Below are 20,475 nucleotides of genomic sequence, written 5' to 3'. Positions count from 1 at the left end.
GAGAGTGTGGGGGGGGAGAGAGAGTGTGGGGGAGAGAGAGAGTGTGGGGGAGAGAGAGAGAGTGTGGGGGAGAGAGAGAGAGTGTGGGGTGAGAGAGAGAGTGTGGGGAGAGAGAGAGAGAGTGTGGGGGGGAGAGAGAGAGAGTGTGGGGGGGAGAGAGAGTGGGGGGGGGAGAGAGAGAGTGAGAGTGTGGGGGGGAGAGAGAGAGTGAGAGAGTGTGGGGGGGGGAGAGAGTGTGGGGAGAGAGAGAGAGTGTGGGGAGAGAGAGAGAGTGTGTGGGGTAGAGAGAGAGAGTGTGGGGGAGAGAGAGAGTGTGGGGGAGAGAGAGAGAGTGTGGGGGAGAGAGAGATAGTGTGGGGGAGATAGTGTGGGGGGGAGAGAGAGTGTGGGAGAGAGAGAGAGAGTGTGGGGGAGAGAGAGAGAGTGTGGGGAGAGAGAGAGAGTGTGGGGGAGAGAGAGATAGTGTGGGGGAGAGAGTGTGGGGGGGAGAGTGTGGGGAGAGAGTGTGGGGGGGAGAGTGTGGGGGGAGAGAGAGTGTGGGGGGGAGAGAGAGTGTGGGGGGGAGAGAGAGTGTGGGGGAGAGAGAGAGTGTGGGGGAGAGAGAGAGTGTGGGGGAGAGAGAGAGAGAGTGTGGGAGAGAGAGAGAGAGAGTGTGGGGGGAGAGAGTGTGGGGGGAGAGAGAGTGGGGGGGGGGAGAGAGAGTGAGAGTGTGGGGGGGGGAGAGAGAGAGTGAGAGTGTGGGGGGGGGAGAGAGAGAGTGAGAGAGTGTGGGGGGGAGAGAGAGTGTGGGGGGGAGAGAGAGTGTGGGGGAGAGAGAGAGTGTGGGGGAGAGAGAGAGAGTGGGGGGAGAGAGAGTGGGGGAGAGAGAGAGTGTGGGGGAGAGAGTGTGGGGGAGAGAGAGTGTGGGGGAGAGAGAGAGAGAGTGTGGGGGAGAGAGAGAGAGAGTGTGGGGGAGAGAGAGAGAGAGTGGGGGGAGAGAGAGAGAGAGTGTGGGGGAGAGAGAGAGAGTGTGGGGGAGAGAGAGAGTGTGGGGGAGAGAGAGAGATAGTGTGGGGGAGAGAGAGAGAGAGTGTGGGGGAGAGAGAGAGAGTGTGGGGGAGAGAGAGAGTGTGGGGGAGAGAGAGAGTGTGGGGGAGAGAGAGAGTGTGGGGGAGAGAGTGAGAGAGTGTGGGGGAGAGAGTGAGAGAGTGTGGGGGAGAGAGAGAGTGTGGGGGAGAGAGAGAGTGTGGGGGAGAGAGAGAGAGAGTGTGGGGGAGAGAGAGAGAGAGTGTGGGGGAGAGAGAGAGAGTGTGGGGGAGAGAGAGAGAGAGTGTAGGGGAGAGAGAGAGAGTGTGGGGAGAGAGAGAGAGAGAGAGTGTGGGGGAGAGAGAGTGTGGGGGAGAGAGAGTGTGGGGAGAGAGAGAGTGTGGGGGAGAGAGAGAGTGTGGGGGAGAGAGAGAGAGTGTGGGGGAGAGAGAGTGTGGGGGAGAGAGAGAGAGTGTGGGGGAGAGAGAGAGAGTGTGGGGGAGAGAGAGAGAGTGTGGGGGAGAGAGAGAGAGAGTGTGGGGGAGAGAGAGAGAGAGTGTGGGGGGGAGAGAGAGAGAGAGAGTGTGGGGGGGAGAGAGAGAGAGTGTGGGGGGGAGAGAGTGGGGGGGGGGGAGAGAGAGAGTGAGAGTGTGGGGGGGGAGAGAGAGAGTGAGAGAGTGTGGGGGGGAGAGAGAGAGAGTGAGAGAGTGTGGGGGGGAGAGAGAGTGTGGGGGGGAGAGAGAGTGTGGGGGAGAGAGAGAGAGAGAGTGTGGGGGAGAGAGAGAGAGAGAGAGAGTGTGGGCGAGAGAGAGAGAGAGTGTGGGGTGGAGAGAGAGTGTGGGGGGGAGAGAGAGTGTGGGGGGGAGAGAGAGAGAGAGAGTGTGGGGGAGAGAGAGAGAGAGAGAGTGTGGGGGAGAGAGAGTGTGGGGGAGAGAGAGTGTGGGGGAGAGAGAGTGTGGGGGAGAGAGAGAGTGTGGGGGAGAGAGTGTGGGGGAGAGAGAGAGTGTGGGGGAGAGAGAGAGTGTGGGGGAGAGAGAGAGTGTGGGGGAGAGAGAGAGTGTGGGGGAGAGAGAGAGTGTGGGGGGAGAGAGAGTGTGGGGGGGAGAGAGAGTGTGGGGGGGAGAGAGAGTGTGGGGGGGAGAGAGAGAGAGAGTGTGGGGGGGAGAGAGAGTGTGGGGGAGAGAGAGAGTGTGGGGGAGAGAGAGAGTGTGGGGGAGAGAGAGAGTGTGGGGGAGAGAGAGAGAGTGTGTGGGGTAGAGAGAGAGAGTGTGGGGGAGAGAGAGAGTGTGGGGGAGAGAGAGAGAGTGTGGGGGAGAGAGAGATAGTGTGGGGGAGATAGTGTGGGGGGAGAGAGAGAGTGTGGGGGAGAGAGAGAGAGTGTGGGGGAGAGAGAGATAGTGTGGGGAGAGAGTGTGGGGGGGAGAGTGTGGGGGGAGAGAGAGTGTGGGGGAGAGAGAGAGTGTGGGGGAGAGAGAGAGTGTGGGGAGAGAGAGAGTGTGGGGGAGAGAGAGAGTGTGGGGGAGAGAGAGAGTGTGGGGGAGAGAGAGAGTGGGGGGAGAGAGAGAGTGTGGGGGAGAGAGAGAGAGAGTGTGGGGGAGAGAGAGAGAGAGAGTGTGGGGGGGAGAGAGAGTGTGGGGGGAGAGAGAGTGTGGGGGGGAGAGAGAGTGTGGGGGGGAGAGAGAGTGGGGGGGGGGAGAGAGAGTGAGAGTGTGGGGGGGGAGAGAGAGAGTGAGAGAGTGTGGGGGGGAGAGAGAGTGTGGGGGGGAGAGAGAGTGTGGGGGAGAGAGAGAGTGTGGGGGAGAGAGAGAGAGTGGGGGGGAGAGAGAGTGGGGGAGAGAGTGTGGGGGAGAGAGAGTGTGGGGGAGAGAGAGAGAGAGTGGGGGGAGAGAGAGAGAGAGTGTGGGGAGAGAGAGAGAGTGTGGGGGAGAGAGAGAGATAGTGTGGGGGAGAGAGAGAGATAGTGTGGGGGAGAGAGAGAGAGAGTGTGGGGGAGAGAGAGAGAGTGTGGGGGAGAGAGAGAGTGTGGGGGAGAGATTGAGAGAGTGTGGGGGAGAGAGTGAGAGAGTGTGGGGAGAGAGAGAGTGATGTGGGGGAGAGAGAGAGAGAGTGTGGGGGAGAGAGAGAGAGTGTGGGGGAGAGAGAGAGAGTGTGGGGGAGAGAGAGAGAGAGTGTAGGGGAGAGAGAGAGAGTGTGGGGGAGAGAGAGAGAGAGAGAGTGTGGGGGAGAGAGAGTGTGGGGGGAGAGAGAGTGTCGGGGGAGAGAGAGTGTGGGGGAGAGAGAGTGTGGGGGAGAGAGAGAGTGTGGGGGAGAGAGAGAGTGTGGAGAGAGAGAGAGTGTGTGGGGGAGAGAGAGAGAGTGTGGGGGAGAGAGTGTGGGGGAGAGAGAGAGTGTGGGGGAGAGAGAGAGAGTGTGGGGGAGAGAGAGAGAGTGTGTGGGGGAGAGAGAGAGAGTGTGGGGGAGAGAGAGAGAGTGTGGGGAGAGAGAGAGAGTGTGGGAGAGAGAGAGAGAGTGTGGGAGAGAGAGAGAGAGAGTGTGGGGGGGAGAGAGAGAGAGAGTGTGGGGGGGAGAGAGTGGGGGGGGGGAGAGAGAGAGTGAGAGTGTGGGGGGGGAGAGAGAGAGTGAGAGAGTGTGGGGGGGAGAGAGAGAGAGTGAGAGAGTGTGGGGGGGAGAGAGAGTGTGGGGGGGAGAGAGAGTGTGGGGGAGAGAGAGAGAGTGTGGGGGAGAGAGAGAGAGAGTGTGTGGGCGAGAGAGAGAGAGAGTGTGGGGTGGAGAGAGAGTGTGGGGGGAGAGAGAGTGGGGGGGGGAGAGAGAGAGTGAGAGTGTGGGGGGGGAGAGAGAGAGTGAGAGAGTGTGGGGGGGAGAGAGAGTGAGAGAGTGTGGGGGGGGAGAGAGAGTGTGGGGGGGAGAGAGAGTGTGGGGGGGAGAGAGAGTGTGGGGGAGAGAGAGTGTGGGGAGAGAGAGAGAGAGTGGGGGAGAGAGAGAGTGTGGGAGAGAGAGTGTGGGAGAGAGAGTGTGGGAGAGAGAGTGTGGGAGAGAGAGTGTGGGAGAGAGAGTGTGGGAGAGAGAGTGTGGGAGAGAGAGTGTGGGAGAGAGATTGTGGGAGAGAGAGTGTGGGGGAGAGAGTGTGGGGGAGACAGAGTGTGGGGGAGAGAGAGAGAGAGTGTGGGGGAGAGAGAGAGAGAGTGGGGGGGAGAGAGAGAGAGTGTGGGGAGAGAGAGGAGAGAGAGAGAGAGAGTGTGTGGGGGAGAGAGAGAGAGAGTGTGGGGGGGAGAGAGAGAGTGAGAGTGTGGGGGGGGAGAGAGAGAGTGAGAGAGTGTGGGGGGGGGGGGAGAGAGAGAGTGAGAGCGTGTGGGGGGGAGAGAGAGAGAGTGAGAGAGTGTGGGGGGGAGAGAGAGTGAGAGAGTGTGTGGGGGGAAAGAGAGAGTGTAGGGGGGAGAGAGAGTGGAGAGACACAGAGGGGGTAGACACAGAGGGAGAAAACGGTGGGTGATACACAGAGAGAGAGAGGGTGGGTGACTGACTGGGGCAGGGGAGACTGACTGGGGCGACTGACTGGGGCGGGGGAGACTGACTGGGGCGACTGACTGACTGGGGCGACTGACTGGGGCAGGGGAGACTGACTGGGGCGGGGGAGACTGACTGGGGCGGGGGTGACTGACTGGGGCGGGGGTGACTGACTGGGGCGTGGGTGACTGACTGGGGCGGGGGTGACTGACTGGGGCGGGGTGACTGACTGGGGCGGGGGTGACTGACTGGGGCGGGGGTGACTGACTGGGGCGGGGGTGACTGACTGGGGCGGGGGTGACTGACTGGGGCGGGGGTGACTGACTGGGGCGGGGGTGACTGACTGGGGCGGGGGTGACTGACTGGGGTGACTGACTGGGGTGGGGGAGACTGACTGGGGCAGGGGAGACTGACTGGGGCGTGGGTGACTGACTGGCTGACTGACTGGGGCGGGCTGACTGACTTGCTGGGTGACTAACTGGGGCAGGGGTGACTGACTGGCTGGGTGACTGACTGGGGCGGGGGTGACTGGGTGACTGACTGACGGCGGGGGTGACTGACGGCGGGGGTGACTGACGGCGGGGGTGACTGACTGACGGCGGGGGTGACTGACTGACGGCGGGGGTGACTGACTGACGGCAGGGGTGACTGACTGATGGCGGGGGTGACTGACTGACGGCGGGGGTGACTGACTGGGGCGGGGGTGACTGACTGGGGGTGGGGTGACTGGGGGTGGGGTGACTGGGGGTGGGGGTGACTGGGGGGTGACTGGGGGTGGGGTGACTGATTGGGTGGGGTGACAGGGTGACTGGGTGGGGTGACAGGGTGACTGGGTGGGGTGACGGGGTGACTGGGTGGGGTGACGGGGTGACTGGGTGGGGTGACGGGGTGACTGGGTGTGGTGAGAGAGTGTGGGGGAGAGAGTGAGAGAGTATGGGGGAGAGAGAGAGAGAGTGTGGGGGAGAGAGAGAGAGAGTGTGGGGAGAGAGGGAGAGAGTGTGGGGGAGAGAGAGAGAGAGTGTGGGGGAGAGAGAGAGAGAGTGTGGGGGAGAGAGAGTGTGGGGGGAGAGAGAGAGAGTGTGGGGGAGAGAGAGATAGTGTGGGGGGGAGAGTGTGGGGGGGGAGAGTGTGGGGGGGAGAGAGAGTGTGGGGGAGAGAGAGTGTGGGGGAGAGAGAGTGTGGGGGAGAGAGAGTGTGGGGGAGAGAGAGTGTGGGGGAGAGAGAGAGAGTGTGGGGGAGAGAGAGAGAGTGTGGGGAGAGAGAGAGAGTGTGGGAGAGAGAGAGAGAGTGTGGGAGAGAGAGAGAGAGTGTGGGGGAGAGAGAGTGTGGGGGAGAGAGAGAGTGTGGGGAGAGAGAGAGTGTGGGGGGAGAGAGAGAGAGAGTGTGGGGGAGAGAGAGTGTGGGAGAGAGAGAGAGAGTGGGGGAGAGAGAGAGAGTGTGGGGGAGAGAGAGAGAGTGTGGGGGAGAGTGTGTGGGGGGGAGAGTGTGGGGGGAGAGAGAGAGTGTGGGGGAGAGAGAGAGAGTGAGAGAGTGTGGGGGGGAGAGAGAGTGTGGGGGGGAGAGAGAGTGTGGGGGAGAGAGAGAGTGTGGGGGAGAGAGAGAGTGTGGGGGAGAGAGAGAGTGTGGGGGAGAGAGAGAGAGTGTGGGGGAGAGAGAGAGAGTGTGGGGGAGAGAGAGAGAGAGAGTGTGGGGGAGAGAGAGAGAGAGTGTGGGGGGGAGAGAGAGTGTGGGGGGAGAGAGAGTGGGGGGGGGAGAGAGAGAGTGAGAGTGTGGGGGGGGGGAGAGAGAGAGTGAGAGTGTGGGGGGGGAGAGAGAGAGTGAGAGAGTGTGGGGGGGGAGAGAGAGTGTGGGGGGGAGAGAGAGTGTGGGGGGAGAGAGAGTGTGGGGAGAGAGAGAGTGTGGGGAGAGAGAGAGAGTGGGGGAGAGAGAGAGTGGGGGAGAGAGAGAGTGTGGGGGAGAGAGAGTGTGGGGGAGAGAGAGTGTGGGGGAGAGAGAGAGTGTGGGGGAGAGAGAGAGAGAGTGTGGGGGAGAGAGAGAGAGAGTGGGGGGAGAGAGAGAGAGTGTGGGGGAGAGAGAGAGAGAGAGTGTGGGGGAGAGAGAGAGAGAGTGTGGGGGGGAGAGAGAGAGAGAGAGTGTGGGGGGGGGAGAGAGAGAGTGAGAGAGTGTGGGGGAGAGAGAGAGAGAGTGTGGGGGGGAGAGAGAGAGTGAGAGTGTGGGGGGGGGGAGAGAGAGAGTGAGAGAGTGTGGGGGAGAGAGAGAGAGAGAGTGTGGGGGAGAGAGAGAGAGAGTGTGGGGGAGAGAGAGAGAGTGTGGGGGAGAGAGAGAGAGTGTGGGGGAGAGAGAGAGAGTGTGGGGGAGAGAGAGAGAGTGTGGGGGAGAGAGAGAGAGTGTGGGGGAGAGAGAGAGAGTGTGGGGGAGAGTGAGAGAGTGTGGGGGAGAGAGAGAGTGTGGGGGAGAGAGAGAGAGAGTGTGGGGGAGAGAGAGAGAGTGTGGGGGAGAGAGAGAGTGTGGGGGGAGAGAGTACGAGAGTGTGGGGGAGAGAGTGAGAGAGTGTGGGGGAGAGAGAGAGAGAGTGTGGGGAGAGAGAGAGAGAGTGTGGGGGAGAGAGAGAGAGAGTGTGGGGGAGAGAGAGAGAGAGTGTGGGGGAGAGAGAGAGAGTGTGGGGGAGAGAGAGAGAGAGAGAGTGTGGGGGAGAGAGAGAGAGTGTGGGGGACAGAGAGAGTGTGGGGGAGAGAGAGAGTGTGGGGGAGAGAGAGAGTGTGGGGGGAGAGAGAGAGTGTGGGGAGAGAGAGAGTGTGTGGGGGAGAGAGAGAGAGAGAGTGTGGGGGGAGAGAGTGTGGGGGAGAGAGAGAGAGTGTGGGGGAGAGAGAGAGAGTGTGGGGGAGAGAGAGAGAGAGAGAGTGTGGGGGAGAGAGAGAGAGTGTGGGGAGAGAGAGAGTGTGGGGGGAGAGAGAGTGTGGGGGGAGAGAGAGAGTGTGGGGGAGAGAGAGAGTGTGGGGGAGAGAGAGATAGTGTGGGGGAGAGAGAGAGAGTGTGGGGGAGAGAGAGAGAGTGTGGGGGAGAGAGAGAGGTGTGGGGGAGAGAGAGAGTGTGGGGGAGAGAGAGAGAGTGTGGAGAGAGAGAGAGAGTGTGGGGGAGAGAGAGTGTGGGGCAGAGAGAGAGTGTGGGGAGAGAGAGAGTGTGTGGGGGAGAGAGAGAGTGTGGGGAGAGAGAGAGTGTGTGGGGGAGAGAGAGTGTGGGGGAGAGAGAGAGAGTGTGGGGGAGAGAGAGATAGTGTGGGGAGAGAGTGTGGGGGGGAGAGAGTGTGGGGGAGAGAGAGAGTGTGGGGGAGAGAGAGAGAGTGTGGGGGAGAGAGAGAGAGTGTGGGGAGAGAGAGAGAGTGTGGGGGAGAGAGAGAGAGAGTGTGGGGGAGAGAGAGAGAGTGTGGGGGAGAGAGAGAGAGTGTGGGGGAGAGAGAGAGAGTGTGGGGGAGAGAGAGAGAGTGTGGGGGAGAGTGAGAGTGTGGGGGAGAGAGAGAGAGAGTGTGGGGGAGAGAGAGAGAGTGTGGGGGAGAGAGAGAGTGTGGGGGAGAGAGAGAGAGTGTGGGGGAGAGAGAGAGAGTGTGGGGGAGAGAGAGAGAGTGTGGGGGAGAGAGAGAGAGTGTGGGGGAGAGAGAGAGAGTGTGGGGGAGAGTGAGAGTGTGGGGGAGAGAGAGAGAGAGTGTGGGGAGAGAGAGAGAGTGTGGGGGAGAGAGAGAGTGTGGGGGAGAGAGTACGAGAGTGTGGGGGAGAGAGTGAGAGAGTGTGGGGGAGAGAGAGAGAGAGTGTGGGGGAGAGAGAGAGAGTGTGGGGGAGAGAGAGAGAGAGTGTGGGGGAGAGAGAGAGAGAGTGTGGGGGAGAGAGAGAGAGAGTGTGGGGGAGAGAGAGAGAGTGTGGGGGAGAGAGAGAGAGAGTGTGGGGGAGAGAGAGAGAGTGTGGGGGAGAGAGAGTGTGGGGGAGAGAGAGTGTGTGGGGAGAGAGAGAGTGTGGGGGAGAGAGAGAGTGTGGGGAGAGAGAGAGTGTGTGTGGGAGAGAGAGAGAGAGAGTGTGGGGGAGAGAGTGTGGGGGAGAGAGAGAGAGTGTGGGGGAGAGAGAGAGAGTGTGGGGGAGAGAGAGAGAGTGTGGGGGGAGAGAGAGAGTGTGGGGGAGAGAGAGAGTGTGGGGGAGAGAGAGAGTGTGGGGAGAGAGAGAGTGTGGGGGAGAGAGAGAGAGTGTGGGGGAGAGAGAGAGAGAGAGTGTGGGGGAGAGAGAGAGAGAGTGTGGGGGGGAGAGAGAGAGAGAGTGTGGGGGGAGAGAGTGTGGGGGAGAGAGAGAGAGTGTGGGGGAGAGAGAGATAGTGTGGGGGGAGAGAGAGTGTGGGGGAGAGAGAGAGAGTGTGGGGGGAGAGAGAGAGTGTGGGGGAGAGAGAGAGTGTGGGGGAGAGAGAGTGTGGGGGAGAGAGAGAGTGTGGGGGAGAGAGAGAGAGTGTGGGGGAGAGAGAGAGTGTGGGGGAGAGAGAGAGAGAGTGTGGGGGAGAGAGAGAGAGAGTGTGGGGGGAGAGAGAGTGTGGGGGGGAGAGAGAGTGGGGGGGGGAGAGAGGAGTGAGAGAGTGTGGGGGAGAGAGAGAGAGAGAGTGTGGGGGAGAGAGAGAGAGAGTGTGGGGGAGAGAGAGAGAGTGTGGGGGGAGAGAGAGAGAGTGTGGGGGAGAGAGAGAGAGAGTGTGGGGGAGAGAGAGAGAGAGTGTGGGGGAGAGAGAGAGAGAGTGTGGGGGGAGAGAGAGAGTGTGGGGGGAGAGAGAGAGAGAGAGTGTGGGGAGAGAGAGAGAGAGTGTGGGGGGGAGAGAGAGTGTGGGGGGAGAGAGAGTGGGGGGGGGAGAGAGAGAGTGAGAGAGTGTGGGGGAGAGAGAGAGAGAGAGTGTGGGGGAGAGAGAGAGAGAGTGTGGGGGAGAGAGAGAGAGTGTGGGGGAGAGAGAGAGAGTGTGGGGGAGAGAGAGAGAGAGTGTGGGGGAGAGAGAGAGAGTGTGGGGGAGAGAGAGAGAGAGTGTGGGGGAGAGAGAGAGAGTGTGGGGGAGAGAGAGAGAGAGAGAGTGTGGGGGAGAGTGAGAGAGTGTGGGGAGAGAGAGTGTGGGGGAGAGAGAGTGTGGGGGAGAGAGAGAGTGTGGGGGAGAGAGAGAGTGTGGGGAGAGAGAGAGTGTGTGGGGGAGAGAGAGAGAGAGAGTGTGGGGGGAGAGAGTGTGGGGGAGAGAGAGAGTGTGGGGGGAGAGAGAGATAGTGTGGGGGGAGAGAGAGAGTGTGGGGGAGAGAGAGAGAGTGTGGGGGAGAGAGAGAGAGTGTGGGGGAGAGAGAGAGAGTGTGGGAGAGAGAGAGAGAGTGTGGGGGAGAGAGAGAGAGAGTGTGGGGGAGAGAGAGAGAGTGTGGGGGAGAGAGAGAGAGTGTGGGGGAGAGAGAGAGAGTGTGGGGGAGAGAGAGAGAGAGTGTGGGGGGGAGAGAGAGTGGGGGGGAGAGAGAGAGAGAGAGTGTGGGGGGGGGAGAGAGAGAGTGAGAGTGTGGGGGGGAGAGAGAGTGGGGGGGGGAGAGAGAGAGTGAGAGTGTGGGGGGGAGAGAGAGAGTGAGAGAGTGTGGGGGGGAGAGAGAGAGTGAGAGAGTGTGGGGGGGAGAGAGAGTGTGGGGGGGAGAGAGAGTGTGGGGGAGAGAGAGAGTGTGGGGGAGAGAGAGAGAGTGGGGGAGAGAGAGAGTGGGGGAGAGAGAGAGTGGGGGAGAGAGAGAGTGGGGGAGAGAGAGAGTGTGGGAGAGAGAGTGTGGGAGAGAGAGTGTGGGGGAGAGAGTGTGGGGGAGAGAGAGTGTGGGGGAGAGAGAGAGTGTGGGGGGGAGAGAGAGAGAGAGTGGGGGGAGAGAGATAGAGTGTGGGGGAGAGAGAGAGAGAGAGAGTGTGGGGGAGAGAGAGAGAGTGTGGGGAGAGAGAGAGAGTGTGGGGGGGAGAGAGAGAGTGAGAGTGTGGGGGGGGGAGAGAGAGAGTGAGAGAGTGTGGGGGGGGGGGAGAGATAGAGTGAGAGAGTGTGGGGGGGAGAGAGAGAGAATGAGAGAGTGTGGGGGGGAGAGAGAGTGAGAGAGTGTGTGGGGGAAAGAGAGAGTGTAGGGGGGAGAGAGAGTGGAGAGACACAGAGGGGGTAGACACAGAGGGGAGAAAACGGTGGATGATACACAGAGAGAGAGAGGGTGGGTGACTGACTAGGGCGGGGGAGACTGACTGGGGCGACTGACTGGGGCGGGGGAGACTGACTGGGGCGGGGAGACTGACTGGGGCGGGGGTGACTGACTGGGGCGGGGGTGACTGACTGGGGCGGGGGTGACTGACTGGGGCGGGGGTGACTGACTGGGGCGGGGGTGACTGACTGGGGCGGGGGTGACTGACTGGGGCGGGGGTGACTGACTGGGGCGGGGGTGACTGACTGGGGCGGGGGTGACTGACTGGGGCGGGGTGACTGACTGGGGCGGGGGTGACTGACTGGGGCAGGGGTGACTGACTGGGGCGGGGGTGACTGACTGGGGCAGGGGTGACTGACTGGGGCGGGGGTGACTGACTCGGGCGGGGGTGACTGACTCGGGCGGGGGTGACTGACTCGGGCGGGGGTGACTGACTCGGGCGGGGGGTGACTGACTCGGGCGGGGGTGACTGACTGGGGTGACTGACTGGGGTGGGGGAGACTGACTGGGGCAGGGGAGACTGACTGGGGCGTGGGTGACTGACTGGCTGACTGACTGGGGCGGGGCTGACTGACTTGCTGGGTGACTGACTGGGGCAGGGGTGACTGACTGGCTGGGTGACTGACTGGGGCGGGGGTGACTGGGTGACTGACTGACGGCGGGGGTGACTGACGGCGGGGGTGACTGACTGACGGCGGGGGTGACTGACTGACGGCGGGGGTGACTGACTGACGGCGGGGGTGACTGACTGGGGGTGGGGTGACTGGGGGTGGGGTGACTGGGGGTGGGGTGACTGGGGTGGGGTGACTGACTGGGTGGGGTGACAGGGTGACTGGGTGGGGGTGACAGGGTGACTGGGTGGGGTGACGGGGTGACTGGGTGGGGTGACGGGGTGACTGGGTGGGGTGACGGGGTGACTGGGTGGGGTGACGGGGTGACTGGGTGTGGTGACGGGGTGACTGGGTGGGGTGACGGGGTGACTTGACTGGGGTGACGGGGTGACTGACTGGGGGGACTGGGTGGGGTGACGGGGTGACTGACTGGGGTGATGGGGTGACTGACTGGGGTGACTGGGTGGGGTGACTGGGCGGGGGTGACGGGGTGACTGGGTGGGGTGACTGGGCGGGGTGACGGGGTGGGGTGACGGGGTGACTGACTGGGGTGATGGGGTGACTGACTGGGGTGACGGGGTGACTGGGTGGGGTGACTGGGCGGGGTGACGGGGTGACTGGGTGGTGTGACAGGGTGACTGGGTGGGGTGGCGATTGGGGGGTGGGGTGATGTGACACCTGGTATCCTACCCACAAACACTCCCACGCACACCCATGCATACACACACACACCCATGCATGCACACACACACCCATGCATGCACACACACCAATGCACACACACACACACACACACACACACACACACACACACACACACACACACACACACACACACACACACACACACACACACACACACACACACACACACACACACACACACACACACACACACACTCTCCCATGCATGCACTCACACACACACACACACACTCTCCCAAACACAGACACGACAGGGGGAAGAAGAGGAAAGGCCGCGCGACCGAGCACCACCACCACTGCCCCGCTCGCCCCCCCCCCCTCCGACCATCTCCCGCCCTGCGCAGACAGCCACGGGACCGTGGAGAAGCGGAGACAAAGTAGGTAAGGGGGGAACACCTCCGCTACCATCTCCAGCCCTGCGCGGGGATCAGGGGAAGCGGCGCGGGAAGCCGGGGTAAGCGGGGAACACCCCCACTACCATCACCCGGCCCCCAAGGGTATCGCGGGAAGCCGGGGTAAGCGGGGAACACCCGCACTACCATCACCCGCCCCGCGTGGGTATCGCGGGAAGCCGGGGTAAGCGGGGAACACCCACAAGCGTGAAAAGGCGCGGGAAGCCAGGGGGGGGGGGGGGGGCAACTCCGCCCCGCGCGGGAAGCCGGGGTAAGCGGGGGCCGGGGAGAGAAGGGGGAACACCCACGCTACCATATCCAGCCACGCGCGGGTATCGGGGGTTGGGGGGAGTAAGGGGGAACTGCAGGAGGCAGGGAAGGAGCAGAGGGGATGGAGGATTGAAGAGTAATTACACTCGTACTCTCCAACAGATCTCCGGCCAGAAAAAATGGCCGTTCGTTGGGGGCGGGCTCATATAGAGCCTGGCCGCGCGCCCACAAAGCCTGGGAGCGCGTGCCAATCAGCTGTCAGGTAGGGGGAGTTTTTTTTTGTTTCAGGCAGCGCGAGCAGAGAAATTTTAAAAAACAAACACGTGTGCTGCTTGGGCCAATATTTACTCGCCCGGAGGTTAAATCCACCCGCCCCGGGCGTGTAAATGTATAGGATTGTCGAACACTGTATATATATATATTTGGCTACCAAACTATACCGGAAGAGCACTGACAAGAATTCATTACTGTGTGCAGCCAGCCACCATCCCTTGCCACTCAAAAGGGGTCTCCCCTACTCACAGCTTCTAAGAGTGAAGAGGATTACAACTGATCCAGTGTAGACTGAAAGGGCCTTGGGACATATGGCTGCCCGCTTCCGAGAGAGGGGCTACTGCGAAAAGGACATCCAATACGCCCTACAAAAGGTGGAACAGATTGATAGGAGTGTATTGCTGACATCAGTGTCTAGAAAGCCAGAGACCAACAGACTCAATGTAGTCAGCACCTTCAGCACCGCCTCTAATGACATCAAGCGATGCATCCGGGGGAATTGGCGGATCTTACAGAATGATGAGAGGATAGGCACATGCACCAAGGAACCACCGTTGTTCTGCTTTCGTCGTGGTCCTAGTATCGGGGATATGGTGACAGGATCTGATCCCATAGAGAAATATGCCACCTCCAAAACCTGGTTGGCCAAGAAACCAGGTTCATATCGTTGTCATGGCTGCACAAACTGCCAGTTCATGCAATTGGGCCCCAGCTACAATCATCCCCACAGTGGCATTCCTATCAAACTCCAACAGGCACTTAATTGTGAGTCTAAATTCGTGGTATATTACATCAAATGCCCTTGTGGACTCCTGTATATTGGCAAAACTGTGAGGATGCTGAAAGAGCGGATGGCCATGCACCGCACTACGATTAGGAAAGCACTAGTGAGTGGGGGCGATGACATGGATCTTAAATATCTTCCCGTCGCGAGACACTTCAAAGAACATAGACATTCTTTGGCAACGCTTAGATGCATGCCTATCTTTCAGGTCCCTGTTCCTACGCGTGGTGGTGACAGGGGCAAGATCTTGCTACAACAGGAAGCCAGACTCATTTATGAACTGCGGACCTTGGCACCAGGAGGACTGAATGAAGAGTTAAAACTGGGCTGTTTTTGTAAATTGTTTATGACACCTTGCATATTGATTATTACTTGCTTTGATGTTTGATCATGTTTGTAAGTTCATTTTGGTGTGTGGACACTTTCCTTCCATAGCTTCACTTCCCTTGCACATTGTCACTCCCATGGCTTTTTTATTGTCTTTTTTATTGTCATTACTCATTTTGTTTGGTGCAGCTGGGACTCCTGGTACCTTCATTACTGCCTCTTGTGGCTTTAGTTTTAGCCACAGGCTTCTATGTATGCATGTCTGCCTTGTGTTGATGCCGTGGATGCAGCGTTGCCCTTTCTAACAGTGCTTGCTACTGCGCCTGCGCGGACTGTGTGCTGGCGTCCTTGGTTGCCAGGGTTGCTCCATACGGGCACTGTGTGCTTTGTCAGTGCGCAGTGTTGCTTCCCATTGGCTCCCCGGCCCACCCTTTGCCCTATGACGCGCAGGCTAGTCAGGTGACGCGCTGCAGCTCCCGACACCGGTCGCAAGTTGTGGACATCAGAGCAGACAGCCCTGATCACGAGAGGGATCCCCCTGCTTGTGGATCTAGGACGTCAGTCGCGGATGTCTGAGCAGGCTGCCCTTGATCACAAGATTGATTTCCCCTGCTTGTGGATCCTGATGGCTCCTTTCCGGTCCAGGTATTGGTTGTTTATGTGTGGTGCTCAGCTGCCCAACAGGTAACTAATGACAGGTTGCTGGTGATTGGTTATGTTTTAATTGTTTGCACTTGGGGTGTGGGTATATAAGTATGGTCACTGTTAGTTTGGTGTTTGCACGGCCCTGAGGAAGGTCTCCCTGTGAGACCGAAACGTTGGCTTTCGTGTATCTGTTTACTTTAATACAGATTATTTTGGATTACTCCTTGCAGGTTGCTGTCTCTTTACTGGTCTTTAGGCTGGTTCATATGTTATGTGGATTCCTATGGGACTAGCAACTGCCTTTTGCCTTACATCAGAGTGCTGACTGCTTGTTTTATGTTATATATATATATATATATATATATATATTATTCATATTCTATGGACACTTGCTGTTTTATTTTGAAGTTGCATTATTTCTATAATTTTCAGTAGATGTCTAAAATTTGCCACAACTGAAATGTTTGCTAATGTTGTTTTAAAAAAAAAATATTTATAGAAATGATCCCTATAATGATTCGTGTAAGAATGGAATTTCATTCACACACATCAAATGTATTTAATGTGTTTATTGTGATGCTGTTTCCCAATACAATTGTCTTTTTATTTTATTTCAGAAACATATTTCATGTTTTATAATAGACTTATTCACCTATAAGAAAGAGAGCTACTTCGTCATTGATGAACTTGCGAAAACGATCTGTGAAAATTTGAAGGACAGAGCTGCAATGCTAATGCATTACCCTGTGCAATGACAGAGGGCTTCCCTAGAGAATCTGATCTGTGGAAAAAATTAGATTTGCTTTAAATTGTTGCCGAGATGTTATAGATCAGATTATATCAGATGTTAACCTCTGACACAAGTTCCAAGTATTGCAGAGTTTTGCTTTTGCTCAGACCCGCTTAAATAAAAATTTGGATTTTTTTGAGTGTCAAACAGTGGTGGATTAATAAACAACAAAGGATAGTATTCACTTGAGCCCTTTTTAAAATTCATCTGTAAAACCAGGGGCCGGCTGGGATGTTTGGGGGGCTCTGTGCAGGGACATGTGCGGGGCCTCTTCTTTTACCTTCTGCTGTGTTTTAATTTGTAAGTAAATTGCTATATCACATTTATTCACTAGATGGCAGTGTAATGATTGTAGATCAATGGTTTTCAGCATTGCAAACAACTGTAACTGCTGAGCATTTAAACATGTGCATGTTAACCCTCACTTATTTTATGCGAAAAAGAATAAATAGTTTGTTTGACTAGTTTGTACCTCTTATTGAACCAGAAAAAGTTAGCCCCTTACATCACAGCGCTTCTTCAAGTAGGGCAGTTGCACAGAAAGTCAGAAATAACATACAATTTGTAGTATGATGATTATAGTAGTACAGTGCTTCCACTGCAGCAAGGGATTCTGGGAAATGACATGCAAATGAGCACGCAGTGCCACCTTCATTTGCATGTCATTTCCCAGAATCCCTTGCTGCAGTGGAAGCACTGTATGCTGGGCGATAATGGTGAAAGGCAGGGTTGCAGACCTGTCTAAGACATGCAAATAGTCTTTACACAAAGTAACATTTCTGTGTGCGTGTGCGTCCCGCTACAACGCGAATCCGCTTATAACGCGGTCTGAGCGTGGCTCTCAAGATTTGAAAACCTCCATTTATCATTTATAAATTATTATTTTATTTTTATTGTATTGTATAATTTATAAATTATTATTTACATTTTGTATAAATTATACCATGTCATACAGGAATCAAACCAAGGACTTTTCATATGCTAGCTCAATTCTGTACCCCTACACCACAGGGACTGTGTGATGTCATAGAACTTAAGACCATAGAGACTTAACATTTACATAGTACACTGTACAGCACATTGCCACAGCGCAAAGTGCAGAGGATAAATATATTTATAGGGTCACACCAAGCATGTGGTGTAGAAGTAAAGCATTGGTACCAGTATATGGAAGGTCCTGAGTTCGATCCCTGCATGTGTATTATATAAAATGTATTAATGTTCAATTCCCACTGTGTGGTGTGTGCGCTGTGTCCTTCCTCTGCGATGCTGCGCAGGAGAGCTGACAGCTGCAGAGAGGAGAGAGATCTAGATACCGGTAAATCCTCACGCGCCAACATTTTAACACGATCCCAGTTATAACGCGGTGTCATTCTGTGGCCCCCAAGGACCACGTTATGATGGGGTTCCGCTGTATGTACATACACTGTATATACACACACACTGTATGTACGTTTCCATTAAAGTGTCATTGTGTTGTCCAAATTCTCAGAATTTCCCTTTATTCAGTCCTAGAAGGTTGACATCTCTTGAGAATTGCAGAATTCACAAGCATGAAGCAGAGTAAAGGTTCCTGTACAGGTCAGTTGTATGGCAGAAAGATGAGCACAGATCTGCCTGGTCCACCTGTCTCCGCACAGCATGCGGAGAAATGAACGCTGCAGCTGCAAGTAACCTGCGAATCCGAAGCATGTTCTGTTGCACACGGCCTGTCTATATACAAAAATGGCTTCAAAGTTCTAATGCCCCATACACTATCATTTAATCTACGTTAGTCCCCTTAAACCAATGCTGTAATCTAAATTGTTTAGGAAAAAATCATAGAACTCTGGAAAATTTTCATCCCTGGATTTATCAAGAACTTCTGTCCAGAAAACAAATGCAATCCTTAGGCAGCAAATACCCATTTCCTAGGGAATTACCATCCTCCCAATTGTTTTTTTTTTTTTAAAGTGCAGTCAGATACTTTACTGGAACATATAAGGTTTAAAATGTGTGATCTTCTGCTTCCTGCATTCACTACATTGTCACATGCCATTAAGTGGTTAAATATGCAGACAAGCATTCTGGGTATTGACATGTCATTTCACACATAGTGGACGTGACACATTTAGCTTCCGATACATTTTACACATAGCTTCCCCAGAGCTTTACAATCTGTATTACACGTGCATATACTGCCAAGCCTGGGAGCAGGAAGTGCAGAATCGTCTCCCCCCCCTCAAAGACCACTGTTTGTTTTTTCAACTCATCTGCTTGGTCACTAATTCTGCACTGGGACGATGTTCAATAATAATAATTAAAAAAACAAAAAAAAACCCAACAACTAAAATTCTTCTGAAGTTCTGTTTACCAGAAGGGCTAATATTATATTCCTCTTGTGCCCTGAGTATTCACAGCTTCTAGTCACGTGATTCTGCAGTCAGCATTTTTTCAGCACTGTGGTTAGATTAAGGAAGCTAAACCAATGTGTCTGTACCTGCTCCTTTTTTTATTTTATTTTCTGCTCACTGTAGTGTGTATAAAATGAGTAAAACCAGCAGAGTTGGACATGTAAATACTGTACTACAGGCCTTTTTAAATAATTGAAATAAAAAATATCTAGGAGGTAAATAACGATAACAATAACGAAACTGCTTTAAAAGCCATCACATTCAGTCCACTGTTATATAACATGTATTTTTTTGTGGAGAACTGCACTTTTAATGTCAAAAAAATGTTAATTATTGTTATAGATCACTTTTAAAAATGGACCATCTGCTTCGCAGCCATATAAAATAAAGTGTGTGTGCTCCGAGCACGCGCCTTTTAAGTAAAACTTCTTTGTGTTTTGTCACTGTTTTGTCACATAAATTGTATTTGCGATGGTGATGTTTTTAATTAAAAATCAAAACAGAATTTCAGTGCCAAAACGCAAAGAAGTTTGACTTAGAACGAGTGTGCACGGCACACACCTCCTGTTTTACCTATTTGTACTTCTATATGTATAGTAACTGTGAATTCCTCGTGTGTGTATGTGTCTCTGTTTGTGCGTCTGTGTGTGTGGCGGCGTCTCTGTGTGCCGGCGTGTCTTTGTGTGTGCGTATCTCTCTGTGTGTGTCGTGCCTTTGCCTGTGGTGTGTGTGTGCGCGGCGCCGGTGGCTACTGTGCAGGTGCTCCTGGCCAGCACCTACTCGCTTGGACATCGGGAACGGTTCTTGTGCATGCCCACCGAGCGTGGGAGTCCTCCACAAGCGCGCCATGTCCCATAACGGCCTCTTCTGCCAACAGTGACGTCACTTCCGGGACTGCACTTCCGTCTCCAACAAGGCGATTTACTCCAAGGATATTTTTTCATTTGGTAGGTGCCAGCATAGAAGTTTCACTTCATAAAACCATCCTAAAAGGTACCTTCATTTGCACTCCCGTATGGGAGCAAATTGAGAGCAGTTATATGCTTAATACAGTATTTTAAAGCTATAGATTTCATAAATAACCCTAACTCTAGCTCAACTCCTCAATAATGGACTCTGTCACCAGTCATGGCTGCACATATTTCCCATGGAAGTTACTATTAAAGTTACCTAAACTGTGTAACTTTTGTGACAGATTAAAACATAAAATAAAACAATCGCCCAGAACTGCGCCAACAAGGGTACAATTAGCCTTGCTACACCTGTATAGCGTGTATGTTTATCACGGGTGAAAACAGACCTAGAAATAATGTGCACAGTAGATACTATAAGCCTCATCTTGAACCAACACCAAGATGTCTAAAATGCTCTATGGTGACTTCCTGTTGTTGTGGTTACAATTGCAAAACTATTCATTTGCAGACAGTATGTCCAGCGTTATCATGCAGGGTTCTTGTGTAAATGCCATATTTTAGAGAAACATTGGGGGATCCGCATGTCTTGCTCTTGGGAACTGTTACAAGACATTCACACACCTTTAATTTTTTTTCATGTGAGCAGTGTTTCGTGCAGTTAAATAATTAATCATGAGTACCCGCTCTAAACCCTCTACTGGGTAAGGAATCGAAGAGCATGAATATAAAAATATAAATGATTTTATATATACAGTGGCCAATGCTCAAATAGTGTCTCCCAGCACTATCAAATATACAACTAGACAAATAATATGGAGCTAGTCACCCAAAAATCAGAATCAAGCCAAACAATGGATTTCAATTAATTTATATACCGTAGGTTATTAAAATGTAACCGAAGCAAAGAATATCAGAATGATTACAAATAACCAATTCAATATAATTATACAGGGAGATGCGCATAGAATGTGGTATAAACAAGAAAAAAATCATAGAAATTTATTTAAAAAAAAAAAAACCTCAACAGAGATATGAAGTAAATTCCAGGCTGAAACCATAAGAAAGAGACAATGCTTTGGGCTGCAAAAGGGCCTTTGCCAACAGTTTTGGTTTTCCCACAAAAATATTTCTAGCTGTGAATCTTTGTTTAAAACAGGGGTCTTTACATTTTTTTCTCATAAATATACACTAACTTCGTATTTTGACATCATTGGCAAGACGAAACACCCCTACAGCAAAAAAATATACCCCAACTATACTACATATTTTCTGAAAGGACAAATCCAAAAAAGTGCATACTGTACATGTGTAGTTTATCTTTTCCCACAAGAGTATCGGTCCGAGAAGCCCTTTTTTCACTGGCAAGGCAAGTGGTTACCTTCTGGGCCAGTGGAATAATGTTCACATATTTACAATACATTTTTTACACTGTAAACATCTTGGCAGAGCGTTGATAAGACTCCCTAAATCCATTATATGATGCAGTTGCTAGACAGGGTGCTGAACAGTGTTACGTGTCCTGTCCAGACCCCGCGATGATGTAGATCACTGGTGCGCAAACTGAGGGTGTGAGATTTTCTGGGGCGGGAGGGGGATGGGCCGCGGCGCTTGCTGAGGTCCCGCACTCTTCCACAAAGCATTTAAATTAAATGCCGTGGATCGC

General features: G+C 54.7%; 1 protein-coding gene across 2 annotated transcripts in view; it reads left to right on the top strand.

The window, feature by feature from the left end:
- Positions 1-15,966, top strand: part of LOC142501295 (mitoguardin 1-like) — a 38,375-nt gene extending 22,409 nt beyond the window's left edge. The window contains exons 10-11 of one of the 2 annotated variants that reach the window (XR_012803460.1): positions 12,849-12,948; positions 15,333-15,413. Coding sequence is in view for 1 of the 2 variants with exons in the window: in XM_075611026.1 (XP_075467141.1) it covers positions 15,333-15,470 (138 nt within the window). In the remaining variant the exon portion in view is untranslated. Of the gene's footprint in view, positions 1-12,848; positions 12,949-15,332 lie in introns of both variants that reach the window. The other variant, XM_075611026.1, reaches the window with a different exon arrangement.
- Positions 15,967-20,475: the final 4,509 nt, after the last annotated feature.

This window comes from Ascaphus truei, chromosome 8, assembly GCF_040206685.1.
Source record: "Ascaphus truei isolate aAscTru1 chromosome 8, aAscTru1.hap1, whole genome shotgun sequence".
NCBI lineage: Eukaryota > Metazoa > Chordata > Amphibia > Anura > Ascaphidae > Ascaphus > Ascaphus truei.
The sequence above is the reverse complement of the archived record's forward strand: the minus strand, read 5'-3'. Positions and strand labels throughout refer to the sequence as shown.